Source organism: Lepisosteus oculatus, chromosome 20 (genome assembly GCF_040954835.1).
Source record: "Lepisosteus oculatus isolate fLepOcu1 chromosome 20, fLepOcu1.hap2, whole genome shotgun sequence".
Classification (NCBI taxonomy): domain Eukaryota; kingdom Metazoa; phylum Chordata; class Actinopteri; order Semionotiformes; family Lepisosteidae; genus Lepisosteus; species Lepisosteus oculatus.
In genome coordinates this window covers 13,302,410-13,320,126 of record NC_090715.1, presented here as the reverse complement: position 1 = coordinate 13,320,126, position 17,717 = coordinate 13,302,410, and the positions used below count along the sequence as shown (strand labels likewise).

At 39.7% G+C, this 17,717-nt stretch overlaps 1 protein-coding gene across 4 annotated transcripts in view; it reads left to right on the top strand.

Annotated features, from left to right (window-relative positions):
• kiaa0513 (KIAA0513 ortholog) overlaps positions 1 to 16,773 on the top strand; it is a 41,919-nt gene extending 25,146 nt beyond the window's left edge. For 3 of the 4 annotated variants that reach the window (XM_015368247.2, XM_069181191.1, XM_015368249.2), the window contains 9 exons: positions 454 to 524; positions 1,825 to 2,032; positions 3,798 to 3,838; positions 4,703 to 4,778; positions 5,874 to 5,951; positions 8,231 to 8,260; positions 10,031 to 10,111; positions 10,275 to 10,369; positions 11,826 to 16,773. In XM_015368247.2, the coding sequence (XP_015223733.1) occupies positions 454 to 524; positions 1,825 to 2,032; positions 3,798 to 3,838; positions 4,703 to 4,778; positions 5,874 to 5,951; positions 8,231 to 8,260; positions 10,031 to 10,111; positions 10,275 to 10,369; positions 11,826 to 11,875 (730 nt within the window). In that variant the 3' untranslated portion in view covers positions 11,876 to 16,773. The remainder of the gene's footprint in view (positions 1 to 453; positions 525 to 1,824; positions 2,033 to 3,797; positions 3,839 to 4,702; positions 4,779 to 5,873; positions 5,952 to 8,230; positions 8,261 to 10,030; positions 10,112 to 10,274; positions 10,370 to 11,825) is intronic. The other variant, XM_006641282.3, reaches the window with a different exon arrangement.
• Positions 16,774 to 17,717: the final 944 nt, after the last annotated feature.

Genomic DNA, 17,717 nt, shown 5'->3' with positions numbered 1-17,717 from the left:
GTCATTCCAGGTTATTGTTCTCAACAACATGACCTGGTAAAAGTTGCCTCCTTGGTTTGAAATGCGCTATTAGTTTCCATTTGTGTCCCCTGGTTTGTTTCACTGTTGATCCAGAAAGTCACTGGGATTCATTGAGGATCTTGGATACTTGAATTGGGTCTCCTTGTAGTGTTCTTTTTCAAGCCTTTTCTACTGTTTGTCCCCTGGAGAATTTCCTGTTTTAAACAATCCCGGGCCTGCCACTGTTAAAGCACTTGAGACATTTTGTTATCGTAGCTCATAACTGCAAAGGCTTGCCAATCAGTTTAAGGCACATGTTGGGATGTCAGTTGACCGTTAGCTGGTGTTAACAGTGACAGCTGAAGACCTATCAAGGGCAGAGAGAAATGTCTCCTCCCCTTGTTTTCAGGGAGGCTGTGATAAGCACGAATTCAAACATGTGTTCTGTTGCAGGTGCTATCAGATGGATGATTACCCTCCTGCCAAAAATCTCATGACCATGTGCTTCACTTACTACTACATAGGTAAGACGCCAAGAGTTGAGTTTGGAGGAAGCTGCAACTTGAGTTAATTTTTAGCTGATCAGGTTTAACATAGCTTTTCCCCCTTTTTGTTAAGAGATTTTAAAAAAATTAAAAATTTTGACAGATTCAAATTACTGTCAGAGAACGGTAAATATTTTCAGGTCAGAGATTTGTCCTCTTGTGCTTGTGGAGGCTGTTTGCTAAAAGACATTTCCTCTGAAGCTGCAGACTCCTGAGACAGCTGCTGAGTGCTTTGAGGTTTTCCCTGTTATGAGCAGTGTCTCTGCTTTATTGTAAGATCAGAGTATTTGATATTACAGGGTCCAAATACACTGAACAACTTTTGAAAGTCCTTGTCAAATGTTAGAGCATATTAGAATACGTACTTAAATGTCTTTTTAATATGACATGCAGAGGCAATTTAAAAGATGCTTTGCAAAGTGGCAATCAAGCAAATCCCATTGGAGGGCTGGAAATAAATAAAACATGTTTGATTCTTTATACATGCCAGTCATTCTAATATGAATCATTGGTTGAATCATCTTTCTTTTCTGTTGTTGATTACCAGATTGGTACATTTTGAAGCAACCGTTAACATGCAGCATGACATTGCTTCTGTTGCTTTTAATTTCTGATGGTGAACACTTAGTTATGGTTCAATGTAATGTGAACAAAAAATGAAGAATTCTGAGAATGTTCGGTTATATGAAATAAACTCCTTTACTTAAGGATCCATGTGTTCTGAAAGGTGTTTCCTGATTCCAATGCATCTTGAATGAATCCAGTTTTAATTACCTCAGTTACTTAAGAGCTAGCAAATTTGTTTTGGCTTGGTATTTTTGAATTTATGGTCTGTGGGTTGAACAAAGCCCCCTTGTTGTGGGAGGTTCTTCAGCACAAGATCAGGAGACGGCCTCAATGAACACAGAAAGCAGTGTGAAGACTGACCCACAAGGCAGACAAGACAGCTAAGGTCTCCCTGCACTTTTATACAGTACAGCTTCATGTGGTTCATTTGAAGCTGAACATGTCTGCTCCTAATTTCATTAGGAGTAAAACCAATTACTGCTGTTTTTGCAAAGTCAGTTCTTATCTCACTTTAACAGAACCTGAGGCCTTTTGGTAGCTGATACAGGCAGTGTGCTGCTCAGTTAACATGTTAACATATTCCATGAATTATTTCATACAGTCCACATCACAGGTAAGCACTTCCACTAGAACCTTGAAAATGAGCCGATGTCCGTTTCCCTCTTCCACCCTGGAAGTGTGCGGTTGACAGCTCCGTTGTTCCTTCTTCCAGGGAAGGTACAGCTCTCCCCCACCGAGCTGCTGGAGAAACCTGCAGCGGGGATAGACTCCTACCTGAAGTCGGCCAACACGTGGCTCGCCGGGAAGAAGGACATCGCCGAGCGGTTACTCAAGAACACCTCTGCCAAGACGGAGAATGTCAAAGGCTTCTTCGGGGGGCTGGAGAGCAAACTGAGGGGGCCCGTCCTCAAGAAGAATGAGTAAGTGGAGTGACCAGCGCGAAGTGTTGCCACACGAATTAGCAGGCCGGTGCCGCACAGATCCAGGATAAATCTAGTGCGTCTCAAAGGAGAGCGCTTTGCATTGACTTCTGGAGCTTTCTAGGGAAAGACTTGGTATAACACTGGCAGCAGTTTTTAGTCCAGTTGGTTTGTAAGCCCAACGAGCAAAAAAAGTGTATAAGCAAGCTTACTGATTTCTAAAGTACAATTAGATCTCTCTTGCTAGAGGCATTATTCCCAGAAGAGTTCACACTTGCCATTGTATTATAATGCTGTTTTAGTTAGGGGGACTGTGACAATGGTCCAACAGCTACAATGGGAGTCTGTTATAGCACTTCCTACTGCACTGTGACAGATACTCTGGGATTAGAGAAACATTCTTCCCGAAATTCAGAAATCTAATCCCAGAGTTCCCACACCTGCCAAAACCACAACAGGTCCCAATCCTACTGGGAGAGGGAGGAGGGAACTCAGTTGATCTGGCAGCCCAGTATGTGATCTCCTGTCACAGCCTGAGGAACAGTGAGTCCGTCTCCCAATAATGCTCCAGCTGCCTACAGTATGTCAATATTATATAATATGTCTTTGTTGTAAATGTCTGTAACATGTCTGTAGATTTTATTTTACTTCTATTTTTTGTTTTGTTCTATATTAATTTTATTATTTTTATTTGCTTTGGCAACACTGATTGTACCCATCGGTCATGCTAATAAAGCACCTTGAATTGAATTGAATTGAATATAGCCTAGCAGGGCTTTGTGCCTTTTATATTTATATTTGATAGCAAAGGGCCTTCCCTCATCCGAGCTGCTGGGCACCTTATCCGAGACCAGCTACAGTTGCAATTTATACAGATTAAAATGAAAAAAACAAAAACGTAGTTCCTGCATTTCACTTTAATTCAAGTTTGGAAAAGGAAGGTACCTCATCAAAGTACTTGCTGGCTTCAGTCATGTGGGCTACCTGAAGTTCTCTCATCATTGTCTGACACCAGGGGAGCAGAGGGACAGTCTTGCTTCCACTATGAATAATGATTTTCTCTCCCCTCATTATGCCAGTATATATCCTCAGCACTGATTGTGTTGCCATCCGCTCAGCATGTAACTAGCACATCTTTTTGAAAATATTTTTTTCATCAGCCAGTAGGAGGGGGGGAGTTAACTTTATTAAGCTCAGTGGGGGGGTGGCATGCTTTGTCCTTTTCTGTGTACGTTATGTAAAATCCTCCAGTTCCTTACTTTTCACGAGATCCAAAAATAAACATTTTTGCAATAGTAAAGAATGGATTTGTGATAGTAGATCTGCATTGGATTATTGTGTATTTAACTCTCTCAAATGCAGAATTAATCTCTGTTAATGTTTTTGCAGCCTCTAATTGGTATTATTTATCTTAGGTATAATGATTGTTGATAGGTGCATGATTATTAATTCTTGCTTGCAACATACTATATTGAGATTTTTGTTCAAAGGTTTTTTCCCCCAATAAAGTTGATTTTATTTCAAATGCGCGGAAGTCATTTTGCATTGACTGTGCAGTTGTAATGCTTGTGTTTTATACAGGGCAAAAAGAATTCTTGTTGGAAGAATGCTGACAAGGGCAATGCAAAAAAAAGGATGACGACAGCAAGAAAATCTGTCTCTGTGGCAGATGCACATTTCCATCTCGAGAAACCTGTATTCTTGGCTGCCTACTCTTTTTTTCCCCCCAACTTACGCTTTTTTTTCTTAACATTTTCTTTCACAGAGATGCAGAGGCTAAAACTCATGGGAAGCCGAAAAAGATGGGTATGTGAGAATTTCGTCTTTTGTCTTTGTGGGTTCGAGCGTCAGCTGAGCTTGTGGCCAAGGGCTGCCAAGCGGAAGGCACTGGAGGCGATGAGACAGACAGATGCCAAGATCCCAGTAACAAATCGGAATAAGACAAACACACAAAGGACGCGGCAAGCAGGTCAGGTCCTCAGAAAGCCATGCAGCCAGTGAGGGAAATTCAGGAGGAGGCAATAAACTGCTTGCGCTACAGCCCTCCTACACAATAGGAATAGAAAAATTGAATTGTCAAAAAGTAGAAACAAGTGTTACTTCTTTAACCTACCATGTTGATTTTTTGGTATTCAGTTCATCGGGACTAGTGCCCACTGTCTGTGTGGGTGGCAGAAAGTCTAATGGGGTTTTTGGCACATTTCAAAACCACGAAGTACCCGTTTTGGCCAAGGAACACGATCGTTCAGCCCCCCGCCTTGTTCAGCCCCTGAGAGATGGGAGAAGCTGCTGCTGCACTAAAGCAGGACAAAGGAAGCTGCCTGCCGGGGAAGTTAACCCACTAACACTGGAAAGACCTTGGAGAGAGAGACCAAGAGTGTTCGTCACTTAAACTGATCAACCTGCCCTCCTCTGTTGCCCTTGTGGAATCTCGGAGAGGTTGGCCACAAGCACTCTTTCAAACCTGATTTTTAGACACTCGCAGCATTTTTCAAAAAACAGATGCTTTGAAATATTCATGGAAACATGAATTGAAGAAGGGCTAAGTCAAAATAGACTGAATTCATGACTTGCTTGTAAACTGGCGTAAAGACTGTCCTATTACTTATTCAATTCAGCTGTCCTTCATCGTTAGAGTGACAGTAATGTTTTTATGACTCATCTCCATAGTGGTCTTTGAGTCTCCTGAAGAAAAGAAGGGGGAGAAGATCTACCTGTACACCCATTTAAAACAACAGCCCATCTGGTAGGTGCAACATTGCTCTCTCAGGCCTAACAGTTCTTACTGACGCTGCTTTTTCTCTGCTCTTATTAGTGTAAAGGCATTTAATTAAGACGGGAACAAGCACAAGAAAATTATTTCAACCTTTATATGCATAGTCTGACTGTCTTTTAATTGCATGATATACCATTAGCGCAGCCACGTATAGTACAGCGCTTTCAAAGTCATTTGGGTTATTCAGACAAGTCGACCAACATTTTCCTGCACCCGGTTATTTTCAACCCTGTTTTCTGCCATTGAAGAGCCGGGCACTTTCCATTAAAACAACTGTGTACTATACAGGGCTTATGGTACTACGATGAAGTCATTTACAGAAATGCCTCCTACTGTACATAGAAAATCGGTGTGTAAGGTACAACTGAAAACGAGAGCACGTCACTCATTTCCACATGCAAGTCATCGTGGTCTTACACGCGTGTAGTGGTCCCTTTAACCCAGTATTGCACTGTCTGGTGTCTGCTATTATTGTTCATGGGACTGCTGGATGAAATATAGCATCCTCCAGTGTGTATTGCCACTGTCCGAGGGGCTGCTGGTCCTCATGATCTTCATTTTGTATATTTTCCATATTGGATTGCTCAACAGATACTTGAATATGCCATCTAACTTTATAAACACCTCATCTCTGAACACTCTTTTACCTTATTGTTAGATATGTGTACTGTAGACCTGTCCTACTTTTGGGACTTCTCCAAAACTAAGAGGAGAAAACAAACCAGAAGACACGACTGAAGATTGAAGGGAAAGGCATTTAAAACTGAGAACAGGAAGCATTTCTTTACAAGAACAGTTGAAGGAGTCTGGAACAAGCTGCCCAGAAAATTAGATTCTAGATTCTTTCAGGGAACAGCTAGCATCAATTTGCTATAGCAACCAAGCTCATTTGTAAACTAATTTAATATTTGGTTTTATATGGGTTTTTGCTGCACCCTTGTGTTTGAATTGGATTGTGGCATTTCTGTTTAATCCAAGGCATTTTGCATGCTATGAGGCCATGTGAATGTGGTTTTATTCATTGTGTGCAAGTGAAGGAAAGCCTTTCTGTCCTGTTGGTCTCAGGCATACCCTGCGGTTCTGGAATGCGGCGTTTTTCGACGCAGTGCACTGCGAGAGGAGGAAGAGATCACCCACCACAAGGTAAGTGGCATATCGGACTATCGGGGAGAGCACTGGCAAAAAGGGACACGAGCTGGTTCGTCCCTGGTCCCCTCCTCCTGTCCCATGGAATGAGGAAATGCAGTAGTACTGTTAAGGTGCATTTTATGCACCAGGTAGGTGAATGAGGTTTGTGGTCATTGGAGTTGGTGAAAATCACCTGTTGTACTAAAACCTTGGTCTCCACCCCCAGCCCTGGAGAGCCCCAATCCTGTCTTACATTCCCCCCATATCATCTCTTTCTGAAGACTGAGATCGCTCATTAATTATTAATTAATTTAACAAATAATGTGTTTGATTGAAGTCCTCTGGCCTAGATTTGTATTGAGGATTTCTAAACTTCATTTACCATATCACCTACAACTGATTGCTATTAAGGTGTTAAGGGCAAATGGGAAATTATTTTTTTAATTTTTACATATAGTGTAATACCTGCTAGACAGGGGCTTTCAGGGGCTGGACTGAATAATCCAGTACTGAAGTATCTAGAAGCCTTCAGACATATTACAATAGACAACCATATTCCAAGTGGGAGATGTAGGCTAATATTAATACAGAATAGGTATAAAGCATCTGACAGCATTCTGATTGCTTTGGGTTATGTCATATAGCATAACAATTAAAGAGGGAAAGTAATGTTTGTTTTTTAAAGTCTTTATCAACTTTTACCTTTCTAAACTGCTACAAAATTACAGAAGTGATGGAATGTCTCCTCCTAAAACATCGCTGATACTTCTGTGTTCAAGGTTAGGGGCACTTGCCATAAAAAGCTTTTTTAATTAACATCGGTTTACTAATTTAATGACTCCTAAAATCAGGCAGGCCCCTGTGTGACTGACTCACAGATGTTAATCGTAATTTAGTTCAGTAATATTTGCCAAGACATTAAATAGTATCTGTGTTTCTGGCACATGAGAATGTCTGTAACTGAAAAACAAACTATGAGTAAATTGACAGACCTTAGCTGTTTAAATAGGTAACACTGTCGCACGTCACTAGAATTGTATGAGTAACATACCTGTTATTTTTCTACCAAAATTTAATTTCCTGTCGTGTTTCTGGGCAGGAAATGTTTGTCATCTGTCACTGGTTCCAACGAATCCTCTTGCAAGTGACAGTTCTCAGTATCGAGGGTTACAATGTGCCCTTGAACCACTTCCAGAAGTGCACTTTGAAAAATAAAATAGGTGCTTTGGCTTTTGTATTCAGTGTAACTTCGTGTCACATGTGGTGTGATATCAGTTAGATAACAAATAATACAAAAACAGAGAGAACAGATCCTGTAGTTTTGTTTTGGAAGAGGACACATGGCACCGTGGGGCTGTAACAGATCTTGTAGTGTGTAAGATTACAGTGATGCTGTTTGTGGAGATCGGGAATCCCCATACTGGGAGGACATTTGAAAACAAATCCCAGCGGGAGCAAACTGCACATACGACAGGGGCATGTCAGGCTACGACCCCTGTAGCAAAGACAAGGGCACTCCATAAAGCGCTGGTAGACTAGAGTGAGATGAGGTCCATCTTGTTCTTGAAATAGAAATGCATGTTGTCACATTTGAAAAGAAATACAGAAATACTGACCTAATATGGCATATAATTGGTTGCACATGGCAGCAAAGTAGTGTTACACATTTCAGAAGCCACCATTTCCTCTCTATAAAAGAAATGTAAAACGCAAGATATTTATTTTACTATCCTTTGTACTGCAATTCCAGTGCACTACTCATACAGCTTACCCTTGATGGAGTCTGCTAGCAGAATGTGTATGTTACTCTGTACCCATATAGTGGTAGGAGCTGTGAACAACTGCTGAATTTACTTGCTGAACTCTAACCTTCACGCTTGCTGTAGCACAGATGCTTCTCCCTCTCTGTACCAAACTCCCTGATAAGGAAGGAATGTTTTAATTGCTCTCTGAGTCCTTGAGTTTCTTGAGAAGGTACCTCAAAGACAGGAGAGGGTGGGGGGGTGTAGAGAAAAGTGTATATAAACTGTGGAGGGCCATATCCTCTTTCAACTACAACAATAATCCTCATTGTATTAAAGCTTGGCTTGACTAACTGGACACCTCAGGCTCGAATCTCTTGGTTTCTGCACCCTCTATGTGCTGGTAATAGGGGACGCTCACCTAATATACAGTGTGACAATGCTGTTCTTACATGCTCTGTTTGTCATCAGCTTCTTCTTCTTCTAGTTTCTGCATCACACTTTGCATGCATCTTTAACCCTTTGTTTCCCTGTGCCCTGCTGCCTCTGCAGGAGAACTGCTGGGGAGGATAAAGAAGAGAGGTGTGTCTGTCTCATTCTCTCTGCACATTGTAGTAGTGTCTTGCTTTTCGCTTTGCTAGTACTTCTCAGAATCCTTTTCCTTGTTTTGTTGGTATATAACCGTATAAAATTCAATCTTTAAAAAACTGAACCAGTGTTTACTTATTGACACAAATGTAAAAAAAAAAATTAATTCAAACAGTTCGCTTGCACTTGTAGTGTCAGTGGCAAAGCTGTGGGTTTTATGCTTCTGCCTGCCCATGCAGTCATATCGACTGTCTTAGAAACAGACCCTGTGGGGGGGAGACAATGGGGTCATGTGATCAGTTGTAAAACAGATTCTTTGCACTGTTGGGATGATTTTTTTCATAGGATTGTAGATAAAGCTAGAGAAGGCCAACCTGCCACTTGAGCCTGTAGGAAGCCTTCCTGTAAGAGAACAGATAAGGATGAACCCCGTATACATTCAGAGACTTCATTTTCTGTCACGCTTGCCATTTCAGATCTCCAAGGACATTCTGCTTGTTGGAGATCTGTTTATCTCTTTAAATGATTTCTTTATATGTCTTTTTTATTTTTGCATTCATAGGTACACTTAACAATTATTATTGTCACTATAGGCTTGCACAACATCATTAATAATCACATTCTTTAATCTGGATGTCTCTTAGTGTTCAAAGTAATATGTTTTAACTAGGTTAATTTAGTGCTTTCTCATGCACACAAGTATGCGGGAAAACAAGACATTTCCTGCTGCTCTCTGGTGTGCTCACCCTTCTTAATGCAGAATTGCTCTTCCATGGTTATGACAGCTCTAATTGAAGAAAATGTATCCATCTGAAAGCCACATTCATATACATACTGTATTTTCTTTGTTTTTGTTTTGTCTGTGTTCTTTTTGCACTTTTTTGTCACAGCTTTGACTTGTTTTTTTTTTTTTGCTTTTTGAAATTGTGATTCATTTTCTTAGTCAGCCTTCACCTGTAAGAAGTCCTGAAAGAGCATTGCTTAGTGGATCTGTATCCTCATCTATCATAATTCAAAAGAAACATTTATTTTAATGAAAAGTGAACTTTGTTACTTTGGAGCAGAAAAGGAAAGGAACAAAGTGCCCTAATGAACAGAATGACTCTAATATAAAGCCCGTTCTCTTTCACGGGCAATTACAGCTTCAGCGTTCCACTTGGTGTACGTAGATGTCAGTGGACCTGTGTGTCACTCTGCTGATGTCAGATCAGACACCCACTCCCCATTAATCATTGAGAGTGTCTAAATTTACCCGACTTGTCTGCTTGTCTGAATTAGACAGGTCTGCTTTTGCATTTTTAGTTGTGGTTTAGTATTACTTTTGAAATGCTTTGGGGCAACTTCAAATGTATGCTTTGCTCCAGCTTGCAAATGGGTTGAAAATTGCAGGATTAGTGGTATTTAAATCCCATTGGATGTCAGTAGAATGTACAAGGGCATCTAATTATTGGATATGTGGCTTTGTGTAGGTTTAGTGAAATATGATTTTGGGTTTAAAGTTCAACAGCATTTATAAAACATTTTTTTAAATCTAGAAAGAAGAAATGGCGCCTTGGGTCTTGGTCTGTAATTGAATTGAATGGTGTTTGATTCATGCTGTTTGATCATGCTACCTTTATGGCATGCTGACCCCCAGAAATACCTGCTGGGCAATGTTAATTCGTGAGAAAGAATGAAATCATTATAGTGAGAAGGGGTTTCTGTAAGGAAGTGTTGTAACATGGTAAAACCTGTAACCTGTTCTTTTAAAAAAAAAACTTTCAGGGAGAAGTGGTGTCACATGACCCAGGAGGAGAAAGATGACAGCCTGCGGTTTAATGAAAATATCACATTTGGGCAACTGGGGTGAGTTCATTTATTTCTGTTTCTAGGTAAGGAATTGCTGGAGACCACCACTTGCCAATTTGCTAGATTTGTCCTGTTCTTTTACTGATGCCTATTTACTGGATGTTTCACATGGCATCTAAAGAAGGCTTGAATCCTAATACATCTCTTTGTTTGCTTATAGAACATTTACCCATAACATGCTGGCCTTTGGACTGAGCAAGAAGCTGTGCAATGACTTTCTGAAGAAACAGGCTGTTATTGGCAATCTGAATGAAGGTAGATATATCGTGGTTCATTTGCTCTATCTGGATCAACAAAAAAAGGGTTCAAAGCCACATTAAACTGCCATAATTCAAAAAGCTAATAATGACTCTTTAACACATGATGAGGTTAAAAGGTTAGAAAGTTAGTGTAGTGAATTCAGTAGTGTTTTAGTTGTGTAGCCATAAGTTCACAAATGAGAGCAGGCCATCAGCCCATTTGGCTTGGTCTAAGGAACTTTCGCAGACATTTTTAGAAAGAAACCACAGTATAGACTTTAATAACATGAATGTGTTGCTTGTTCAGTATGTTTGCAACTCTTTGTGTAATGAAACCTTTTCTCATTTTTAAAAGCACTTCCCCATAATTTCCATTTATATTCTTTCAAAATAATTTTTAATATTAAAGCTTCAATAAGAAATTGTGGGCCAAGTAAAATGGCTGTTCACCTTAAACCTAAACCCAGCTTTAGTTTAATTTGATAACTTTTATATGATGAAATATCTCCTCAAGATCAATATTCTGTTGAATACCAATTATATTTATGTCACCTATTTGATTCTTTATGTATTAATTTCCATTTATTTATATGTTATATTTAACAGTAAATGAAAGCATTATGTTTTATTCGGTTATGTGCATTGTCTGGTTAAGTACATCTGAGTACTGCAAATAACATTAACAGAAGGGGGCAGCATGAGGTGCCTTGTGCTCTGGGCTCAATTCCTGGGGTGTGAACTGTGTGGAGTTTTTATGTTCTCCTCGTGTTTATATGGGTTTCCTCTGGGTGCTCCAGATTCCTTCCATGTTCCAGATGCTGTACATACTGTATAATTAAGTGAGGTTAATTGGCTTCTAAGAAAATTGGCCCTGGTGTCTGTGCATCCTTATCTTCGCATACAGGGGCCACTGTCTTAAACTCCTGTCTTAAACTATTGGTGATCCAGCTGAGTGTAGAATATAATAAAATAACTGGCAGTTTTAAAAACAAGCACAAACTACAACCAAAGGATTAATGAGATCTCTTCAAATACACACCAGCCTTAGTCCCAGAAAAACTATGGTCAAATCTGAAAAGCTTTTTGTGTCGGTCTTATTTCTGAAGCTGGTGAGAAACCGGCTGTGAACTCCACGCACGAATCGTTCATTTTATTCAGTGAACGTGGGGTCTGGGTACACCTGACTGCTCTTCCCACTCTCTATGCAAATCCTGTGTTTTTTAAGTTGCCTGCCTCCGGGGTAGGAAAAGGATGGGGATAACATTTAAAGTACTAGTGTTTGATCCTCTGCCTTCCTGTGTGAATCGTAATGGTACATGCAACCCTTACAATGAATGAAATTCAGCCTCGGCGGCAGGCTAATTGACAGTCTTAAAAAAACTTGGTGAGAATTCAGTCTGGATAAACTATAAACGGGCAGTCTGTCAATTATATAACCCTTTTTAAGAAATGTTGTGTGTTCTCCCTTTCAGAACAATACAAGCTGCTCAGCGATCACATTGAACAGATGGCAGTGGAGTAGAATGCTGAACTTGTGGAAGGGAATTCGGAGGCTAGTGATGTCCCTCGTGCATGCCTAGCAAATATTGCAGCTATAGATCCTGCAAAGTGTTCATTCTGAAAAATCCGTACAGATCCCTTGCCTGTGTGCACCATTTCCCCACTGTTGTAAGTTAGCTCCCAACATGCAACCGTGGAAACTGCACGCATGCCTTCCCTCCTGCATGCAGTGTGTTACCCAGTCACCTGTGCAGTGTATACAACAAGCTGTGTCATCACCCCAGGCTAACGAGGCGCCGAGCAGCATGTCGGCTTCGTTTCAGAAATGTACAGGATGAAGTAACCAGCTGACATCTCTGTCTTGCCTGGTGAAATCTGTTTAGTTTTCTATTTTCAAAATGGAGATAATGAAGAAAATGTCATAGTAACTCGTATAGTTATTAAGCAGACACAACTGTGATGTAGGGTCTTGTGAATAGTGCAGGAAGTGACTCTACCAATGAAGAGACTGTTTTAGATCTATAAAAGGGAACTTCTGTATTTCCATTTTTGCCTTGCTTCATTTCTGCCCTGATGCATTCTCAGTTTCTGTGATGCTCTTTAAAATCAGAATACCTCCATTGTTACCACATCATCCCAGGAAAAAAAATCTAGAACTTGGGAAAACCAGGATCTAGCAAAAACCTAATTTTATTTGTTCAGTGCTCCTTGTGTTTTTGGGGGAAAAAAACTTGAAACATACCCTTTATAAGATGCTGATGAATTAAGCAAGTAATTTCTTCAGGTAAGGGAAATCTTTTACAGCAGAAGGGTATTCTGTATTTTGTTCCAAATTATCTTTGATCTACTTCACAAATTAACTGTTCAATAGAGCATAGTAAAATTGTCCCAGATCACTAGGGACTGAAGGTTGAGAGTTTTCATAGAAACCTGGTGGATTGGGTTTCTCCAGCAGCAAGGCTGAAAACCCCTGAAGCAGGCAGTAATTGTGTTCAGTGTAGCATATAGCTGAGGATTGCAACTCCAGTCTATACAGTACTGTATGTCCTGCACTTGTACTGTTCTTTCCATCTCGACTCTTAATGACTTAATGCCTCGCGTTTAATTAATTAAAAAATTAATGAAGATCTTGAAAACAGATGATTTAGGTGTTGATTGATACCTCTTAAACAGTGATTCCCACTCCTGCTCCTAAGAAACCATAGATGTTTTTATTTATTTTTACTCTCTGACTGTTTGGTTCTAATTGCTTTTGGCTTTTAAAATGTTGAAGGGGATTGTAACTGGTATCAGCCCTGTACTGATTTCCGAGTTTGAGAATTGCCCTTATTTAGATGTGTGGTAATCATACCAACCCTTCTGGTAAAGAAGGGGAAGACACCTGTGATCATGTCTCATCTCTTACCATTCCCAGCTGCTCATCGTGAATCGGTCACCTGTTCAGAACTGTTTTGACAGCAATATGGAAGCAAGCATTTCAAAAGCTGAGGAGGGGCAGCATAAAGTTTTTTTTTATGCTAAGGTTGGTGGAACAGTTAACTAGAAGTACGTTGTATGTCCGAATACAGAAACTGATAACCAAAAGTCTAAACAATCAGATCAATTAAGGGCGTCAGTTAGCACCAGTGATGACCAACACAGTTAGAGGGAAAGCCAGCAGAGATGGGTGTTCACAAAGACCAGGGTTTAAAGCTTCAAGAGCTGAAGAATTTGAGAAGTGGAGTTGCCAATTAATGCTCTGTATGTCAGTGTAGGTCAAAGGTTAATAGTTATTAAAGCATGCTCTATTAGCAGGTAGGTTAGAATTCCTGCCACAGTAATACTAACAGTATTGGTATAGTATAGTGGTAGATTTAATGATAAAAATGGAATGTCAGTAGAAAATATGACTTCTAATCATATCCCATAGAGTTACTTCAGGGTCAGATTTATGGGATGCTGCATTGATCTCTGCCTAAACAGATACTTGATAATCTGCTCAAAGTTTGCTCAAGATGTTCCTCTGCATTGGTTTGTGACAGACAGGAGGCCTATGGCAATGTCGGTTTCACATTGCATTAACTTTGAAGTAATGTAGACTACAAAGAATGCATGTAGGAGCTGTTCGTTGTTATGACACTGTCTGAGATGCTGAAATGACTTATTACATTTAACACAGCCTTTCTGATTAGTTGCTTTGAGAATGTGGCACTTGATCATTAATTTGACTAGATTTGTGGAGTCATCTTGTTTTGTTTAAGACCATAGCTCAAACTGAAGTGCTCACCCTGTGGGCAGGACAGTTACTGTGTCTTATCTCAGACATCCTAAAAGGCACGTTTATCGCAAGCCATTTTTTGATGTATCAGTGATGTATCATCTGTTGCAAGCAATGGACAAGGGGTTGATTTACCATAGCAAAGAATGTGGTGACGTAAAAATTCTTTAGAGGTGCTCTCTGGTCCTGTTCGGATGGATTGCTCCTAGCAACATCACTCCATTTGTGATGGAGCAACAGGATTTCCATTTATCATGGGATCTGCACCTTTTATCATATGTGAGAAACTGCCAGAGAGACTTTAATGAAATGTTCAAATGACAAAAACAAGGAAGTACATTGAGCTACAGAAGAATCTGAGTGTGCAGTCACAGCCACCAGGTGGCAATGGTGCACTGTCATTTTCATTTCCTCCCTCAAACAGTTGGCTTTGGACTTTTTCCTCTTGTGGGGAATTTTCTGTAGGTTCTCATTGTTTTGTTTAGCAGCTCTCTTCATACTTTGAGTATGTGATATTTCCAAAGCTAGATATGAGAAAATCACCTCAGCCTCAGCCGATATTAAGGAGTGGGAGATGCAGCTGTTTTGTTTCTCTTTAATCTGCATGTTTCGGTTTAGCAGTGCAGCTCCTTTATTATTGAAATGGGTTTTAATGTCCATTCATTGACGTGCCCTCAGATTCTAAGTGAAAGGTTTTTATATCTAAAAAATGAGTTGATGCCAAGTGAGATTTTAAGATGAAGAAAAAAAAACTGTTTTGTATGTTTCGTTTCTTAAATATTCAGTCTGCATAAGGATATGAACTCAGTCAAAGGTTGGAATTAATATATCATGCTCTGTAGAGGAATTATTGTGAGAGACATTTAAAAATGTCTTTCTGCAATAGTAAGATTGGTCACTACAGTCCTAATTTCTAGGGCAAGTCATGACCAACATTTTTTTCTACTGAAGAAAAGAAATATTAAATATAGTTCCTGTATTTCATTTTTTGTCAGACTTTATACAGGCCTGCCCCATTATGTCCATAAATGGGAGACTACATTTGTGTCTTGTGTTCTAGTGGCATTTTTATTTTTAAAATATTACACTATATAAATCCATATAAACTATTCATCCCTTTTCAGATACATTATCAACAGCTTTTTTTTAACACCAGAATGGATCTAATAAGAAATCTCTAAACTTCTCTGTATTAGATGCATATTTTGGCTGTGTGATTAATGAACTTGGTTCTGCTTAAAAACACTGATCTAATCAGCTTTTTCCTCTCTTGCTCAGTAGCCTCCTTAAGAGAAATCCTAAGAGATTTAAATGCTTTTCAGATGGGCAGTGCTGTATGCTGTGTGGAGAATCAGACCAGGAGGTAGCTTGTGTGGTGTGTGAAGCTAGTGTCCCTGATGGGATTGTGTTCCTGTCTCGAATTTGCACACATGGCCCTTTTAACAGTACTAGGCCAAGAAGCGGGCCCTCTGTTTGGGGAACGATTTAGTGCTATTAAGTGTCCTCCAGGACTATGGTAATATAAAAGGCTCCAGAATGAGATCTGTTACATTTATCTATTTGCACCAGAGTTCATAAGAGGGGCGATAGTGTTCCATTACAAAATGTGTGTTTAAGAATTCTTGATCTGTCCGCAGGCAGGGGTTTGTAATGGTTGCTCCTGTTTTAGCTTGTGTTATTAGTACATTATATCACTTTTCTGAGACTCACCTGTGGCCCTTTTTTGTGTCCCTCAAAACGAAGCATTCTTTGTCGAATGTTGAGTGTCGGCTTGGTACACCTAGGCGATCGGTACAGTACCACAGAATTTCTCTGGTCCAACATAGGTGAAGGATTAGTTCAGCTTGTGGAAAAGGTCTGATCAGCTCATCTGATTCTCTGGCAGGACCTAAGGTTCATGCTTGGGAGGAAAAAGCATAGATAATGAACTGTCAAGTAACTCCCAAAAAGGCTATTTTAAAAATTTGTACTAATTCAGATACTGTTGTTAGTTTCTCATTAGAAAGTACAGATTTCTACAGATGAAAAGCACATTTCATTTCCCTTCAGAGAGACATGTTTGATCTTTCAAACATGTATTTAAGTGGTAAAATTGTATATATGTCTGTAACTGCCTTTCCTATGTGTTAACATTCTCCATGTACTGGCAGATGGTTGAATTATGTAGATGAAGTATTATATTTGTGAACGTGGCACTTTATTTTTGAGTATATTCGGGTCATGTTTTGTTGTATTTAAATAAGCATTTATGTTAACTCGCACATGTGCTATACCTATTCACATCAGGTAATGGTGGGTGATATGATGAAAGTAAAGTATTTCATTTATATATTTTTTTTTCTTTTGAAATGTGTGTCCAATATGTGGATATTGGTTTTTGTACTTGGAGTCTTGTGGCAGCCCATGGAAATCAGTGGGTGCAGTAGAAAACCTCCATAGAGACTTAGTTACAGGCAATAAAACTGTGAAAAAAGTGGAGTGTGTTAATACGGTGTTGTTGCAAATGTAAAATATTTCATAGTAGTGTAATTACGTATGCCGCATGGTTGAGTTAAAGTGATTCTAAAGGAGGAAAAATATGTATTTTTGTGTCTAAACTGCCGACCCAGTTTGTGAAAAGCCCATGGACAATGTTTCAAATAAAGATATTTTTTAACGTTTAAGTATCGTTTGTCTTCCTTTTTGGGTTGTGGTCTCTTGCGCCTGCAAAAAATGTTTTAGAAAATATATCAGTGCAAGAATTACTTCTACCAAGTCCTTACAGGTACTCCTGGAACAAGTGATTAGTTCAGTTAGACACCAGGAAGCCTTCACCTTTTGAAGACCAGTGTATCTGGAAAAAGCTCACAGCGCTTTTAGAATGACTGGTTAGGACATCTCCACACCTTCAAGACTTACTTGATCATTTGGTGTGTTTGTACAATCAAGGTGTCAAGAACTAAAATGCTACTTTTTGGCTATGGATTCCCTCTTCCTTTGCTGCCAGAGGCACTTTGAGAGCAGGAGATGATTATACAGGATCCTGAAAAAGCTAGTCAGCAATCAAGAAAAGAACGAATGGCACATGGTAGTTTAAGTTTAGTTGCCGAGAAGGATGTGGTCAATCCCAAGTGCACTGTTCATTCAGACTGAGATCTAGGTTGCCAAAAATTGACCTGTTTCATTTTTAGTATTCAGTCTCGCCACACTTGCATTTAACCTAACTTACAAATAATAACTCAAATGTACTTTAGTCTATCTTAGCCCTTTTGTAGGAGTTTTAAAGTATTATGGTTTCCAAAAAGGATACTGGCCAGTCTGCCCGTATTGAAATTAGGCTTAGCAAATTTATTGCAAGAATATTCAGACACCTTGTCTTGCTATTTCAAACTTGGCTGGTGTGGAGAACCTGTTGTCACAGTGAAATGCTTCTGGGAGCGTTCTAATCTTGAACTGGCATCTGCTCTAAGGGAAGAAATCAGTGAGTGAGTTCTTCAGGGTTTCCCTGATTGCAAATGATGGTTTGCGTTAGTCAGGGCCAAAAGACACAAATTACCTTGTGTGGAATCCACAGGATGCACATGTTCTGGTGTCACATGTACATTTGTACTGTTCTGACAGCTAACCT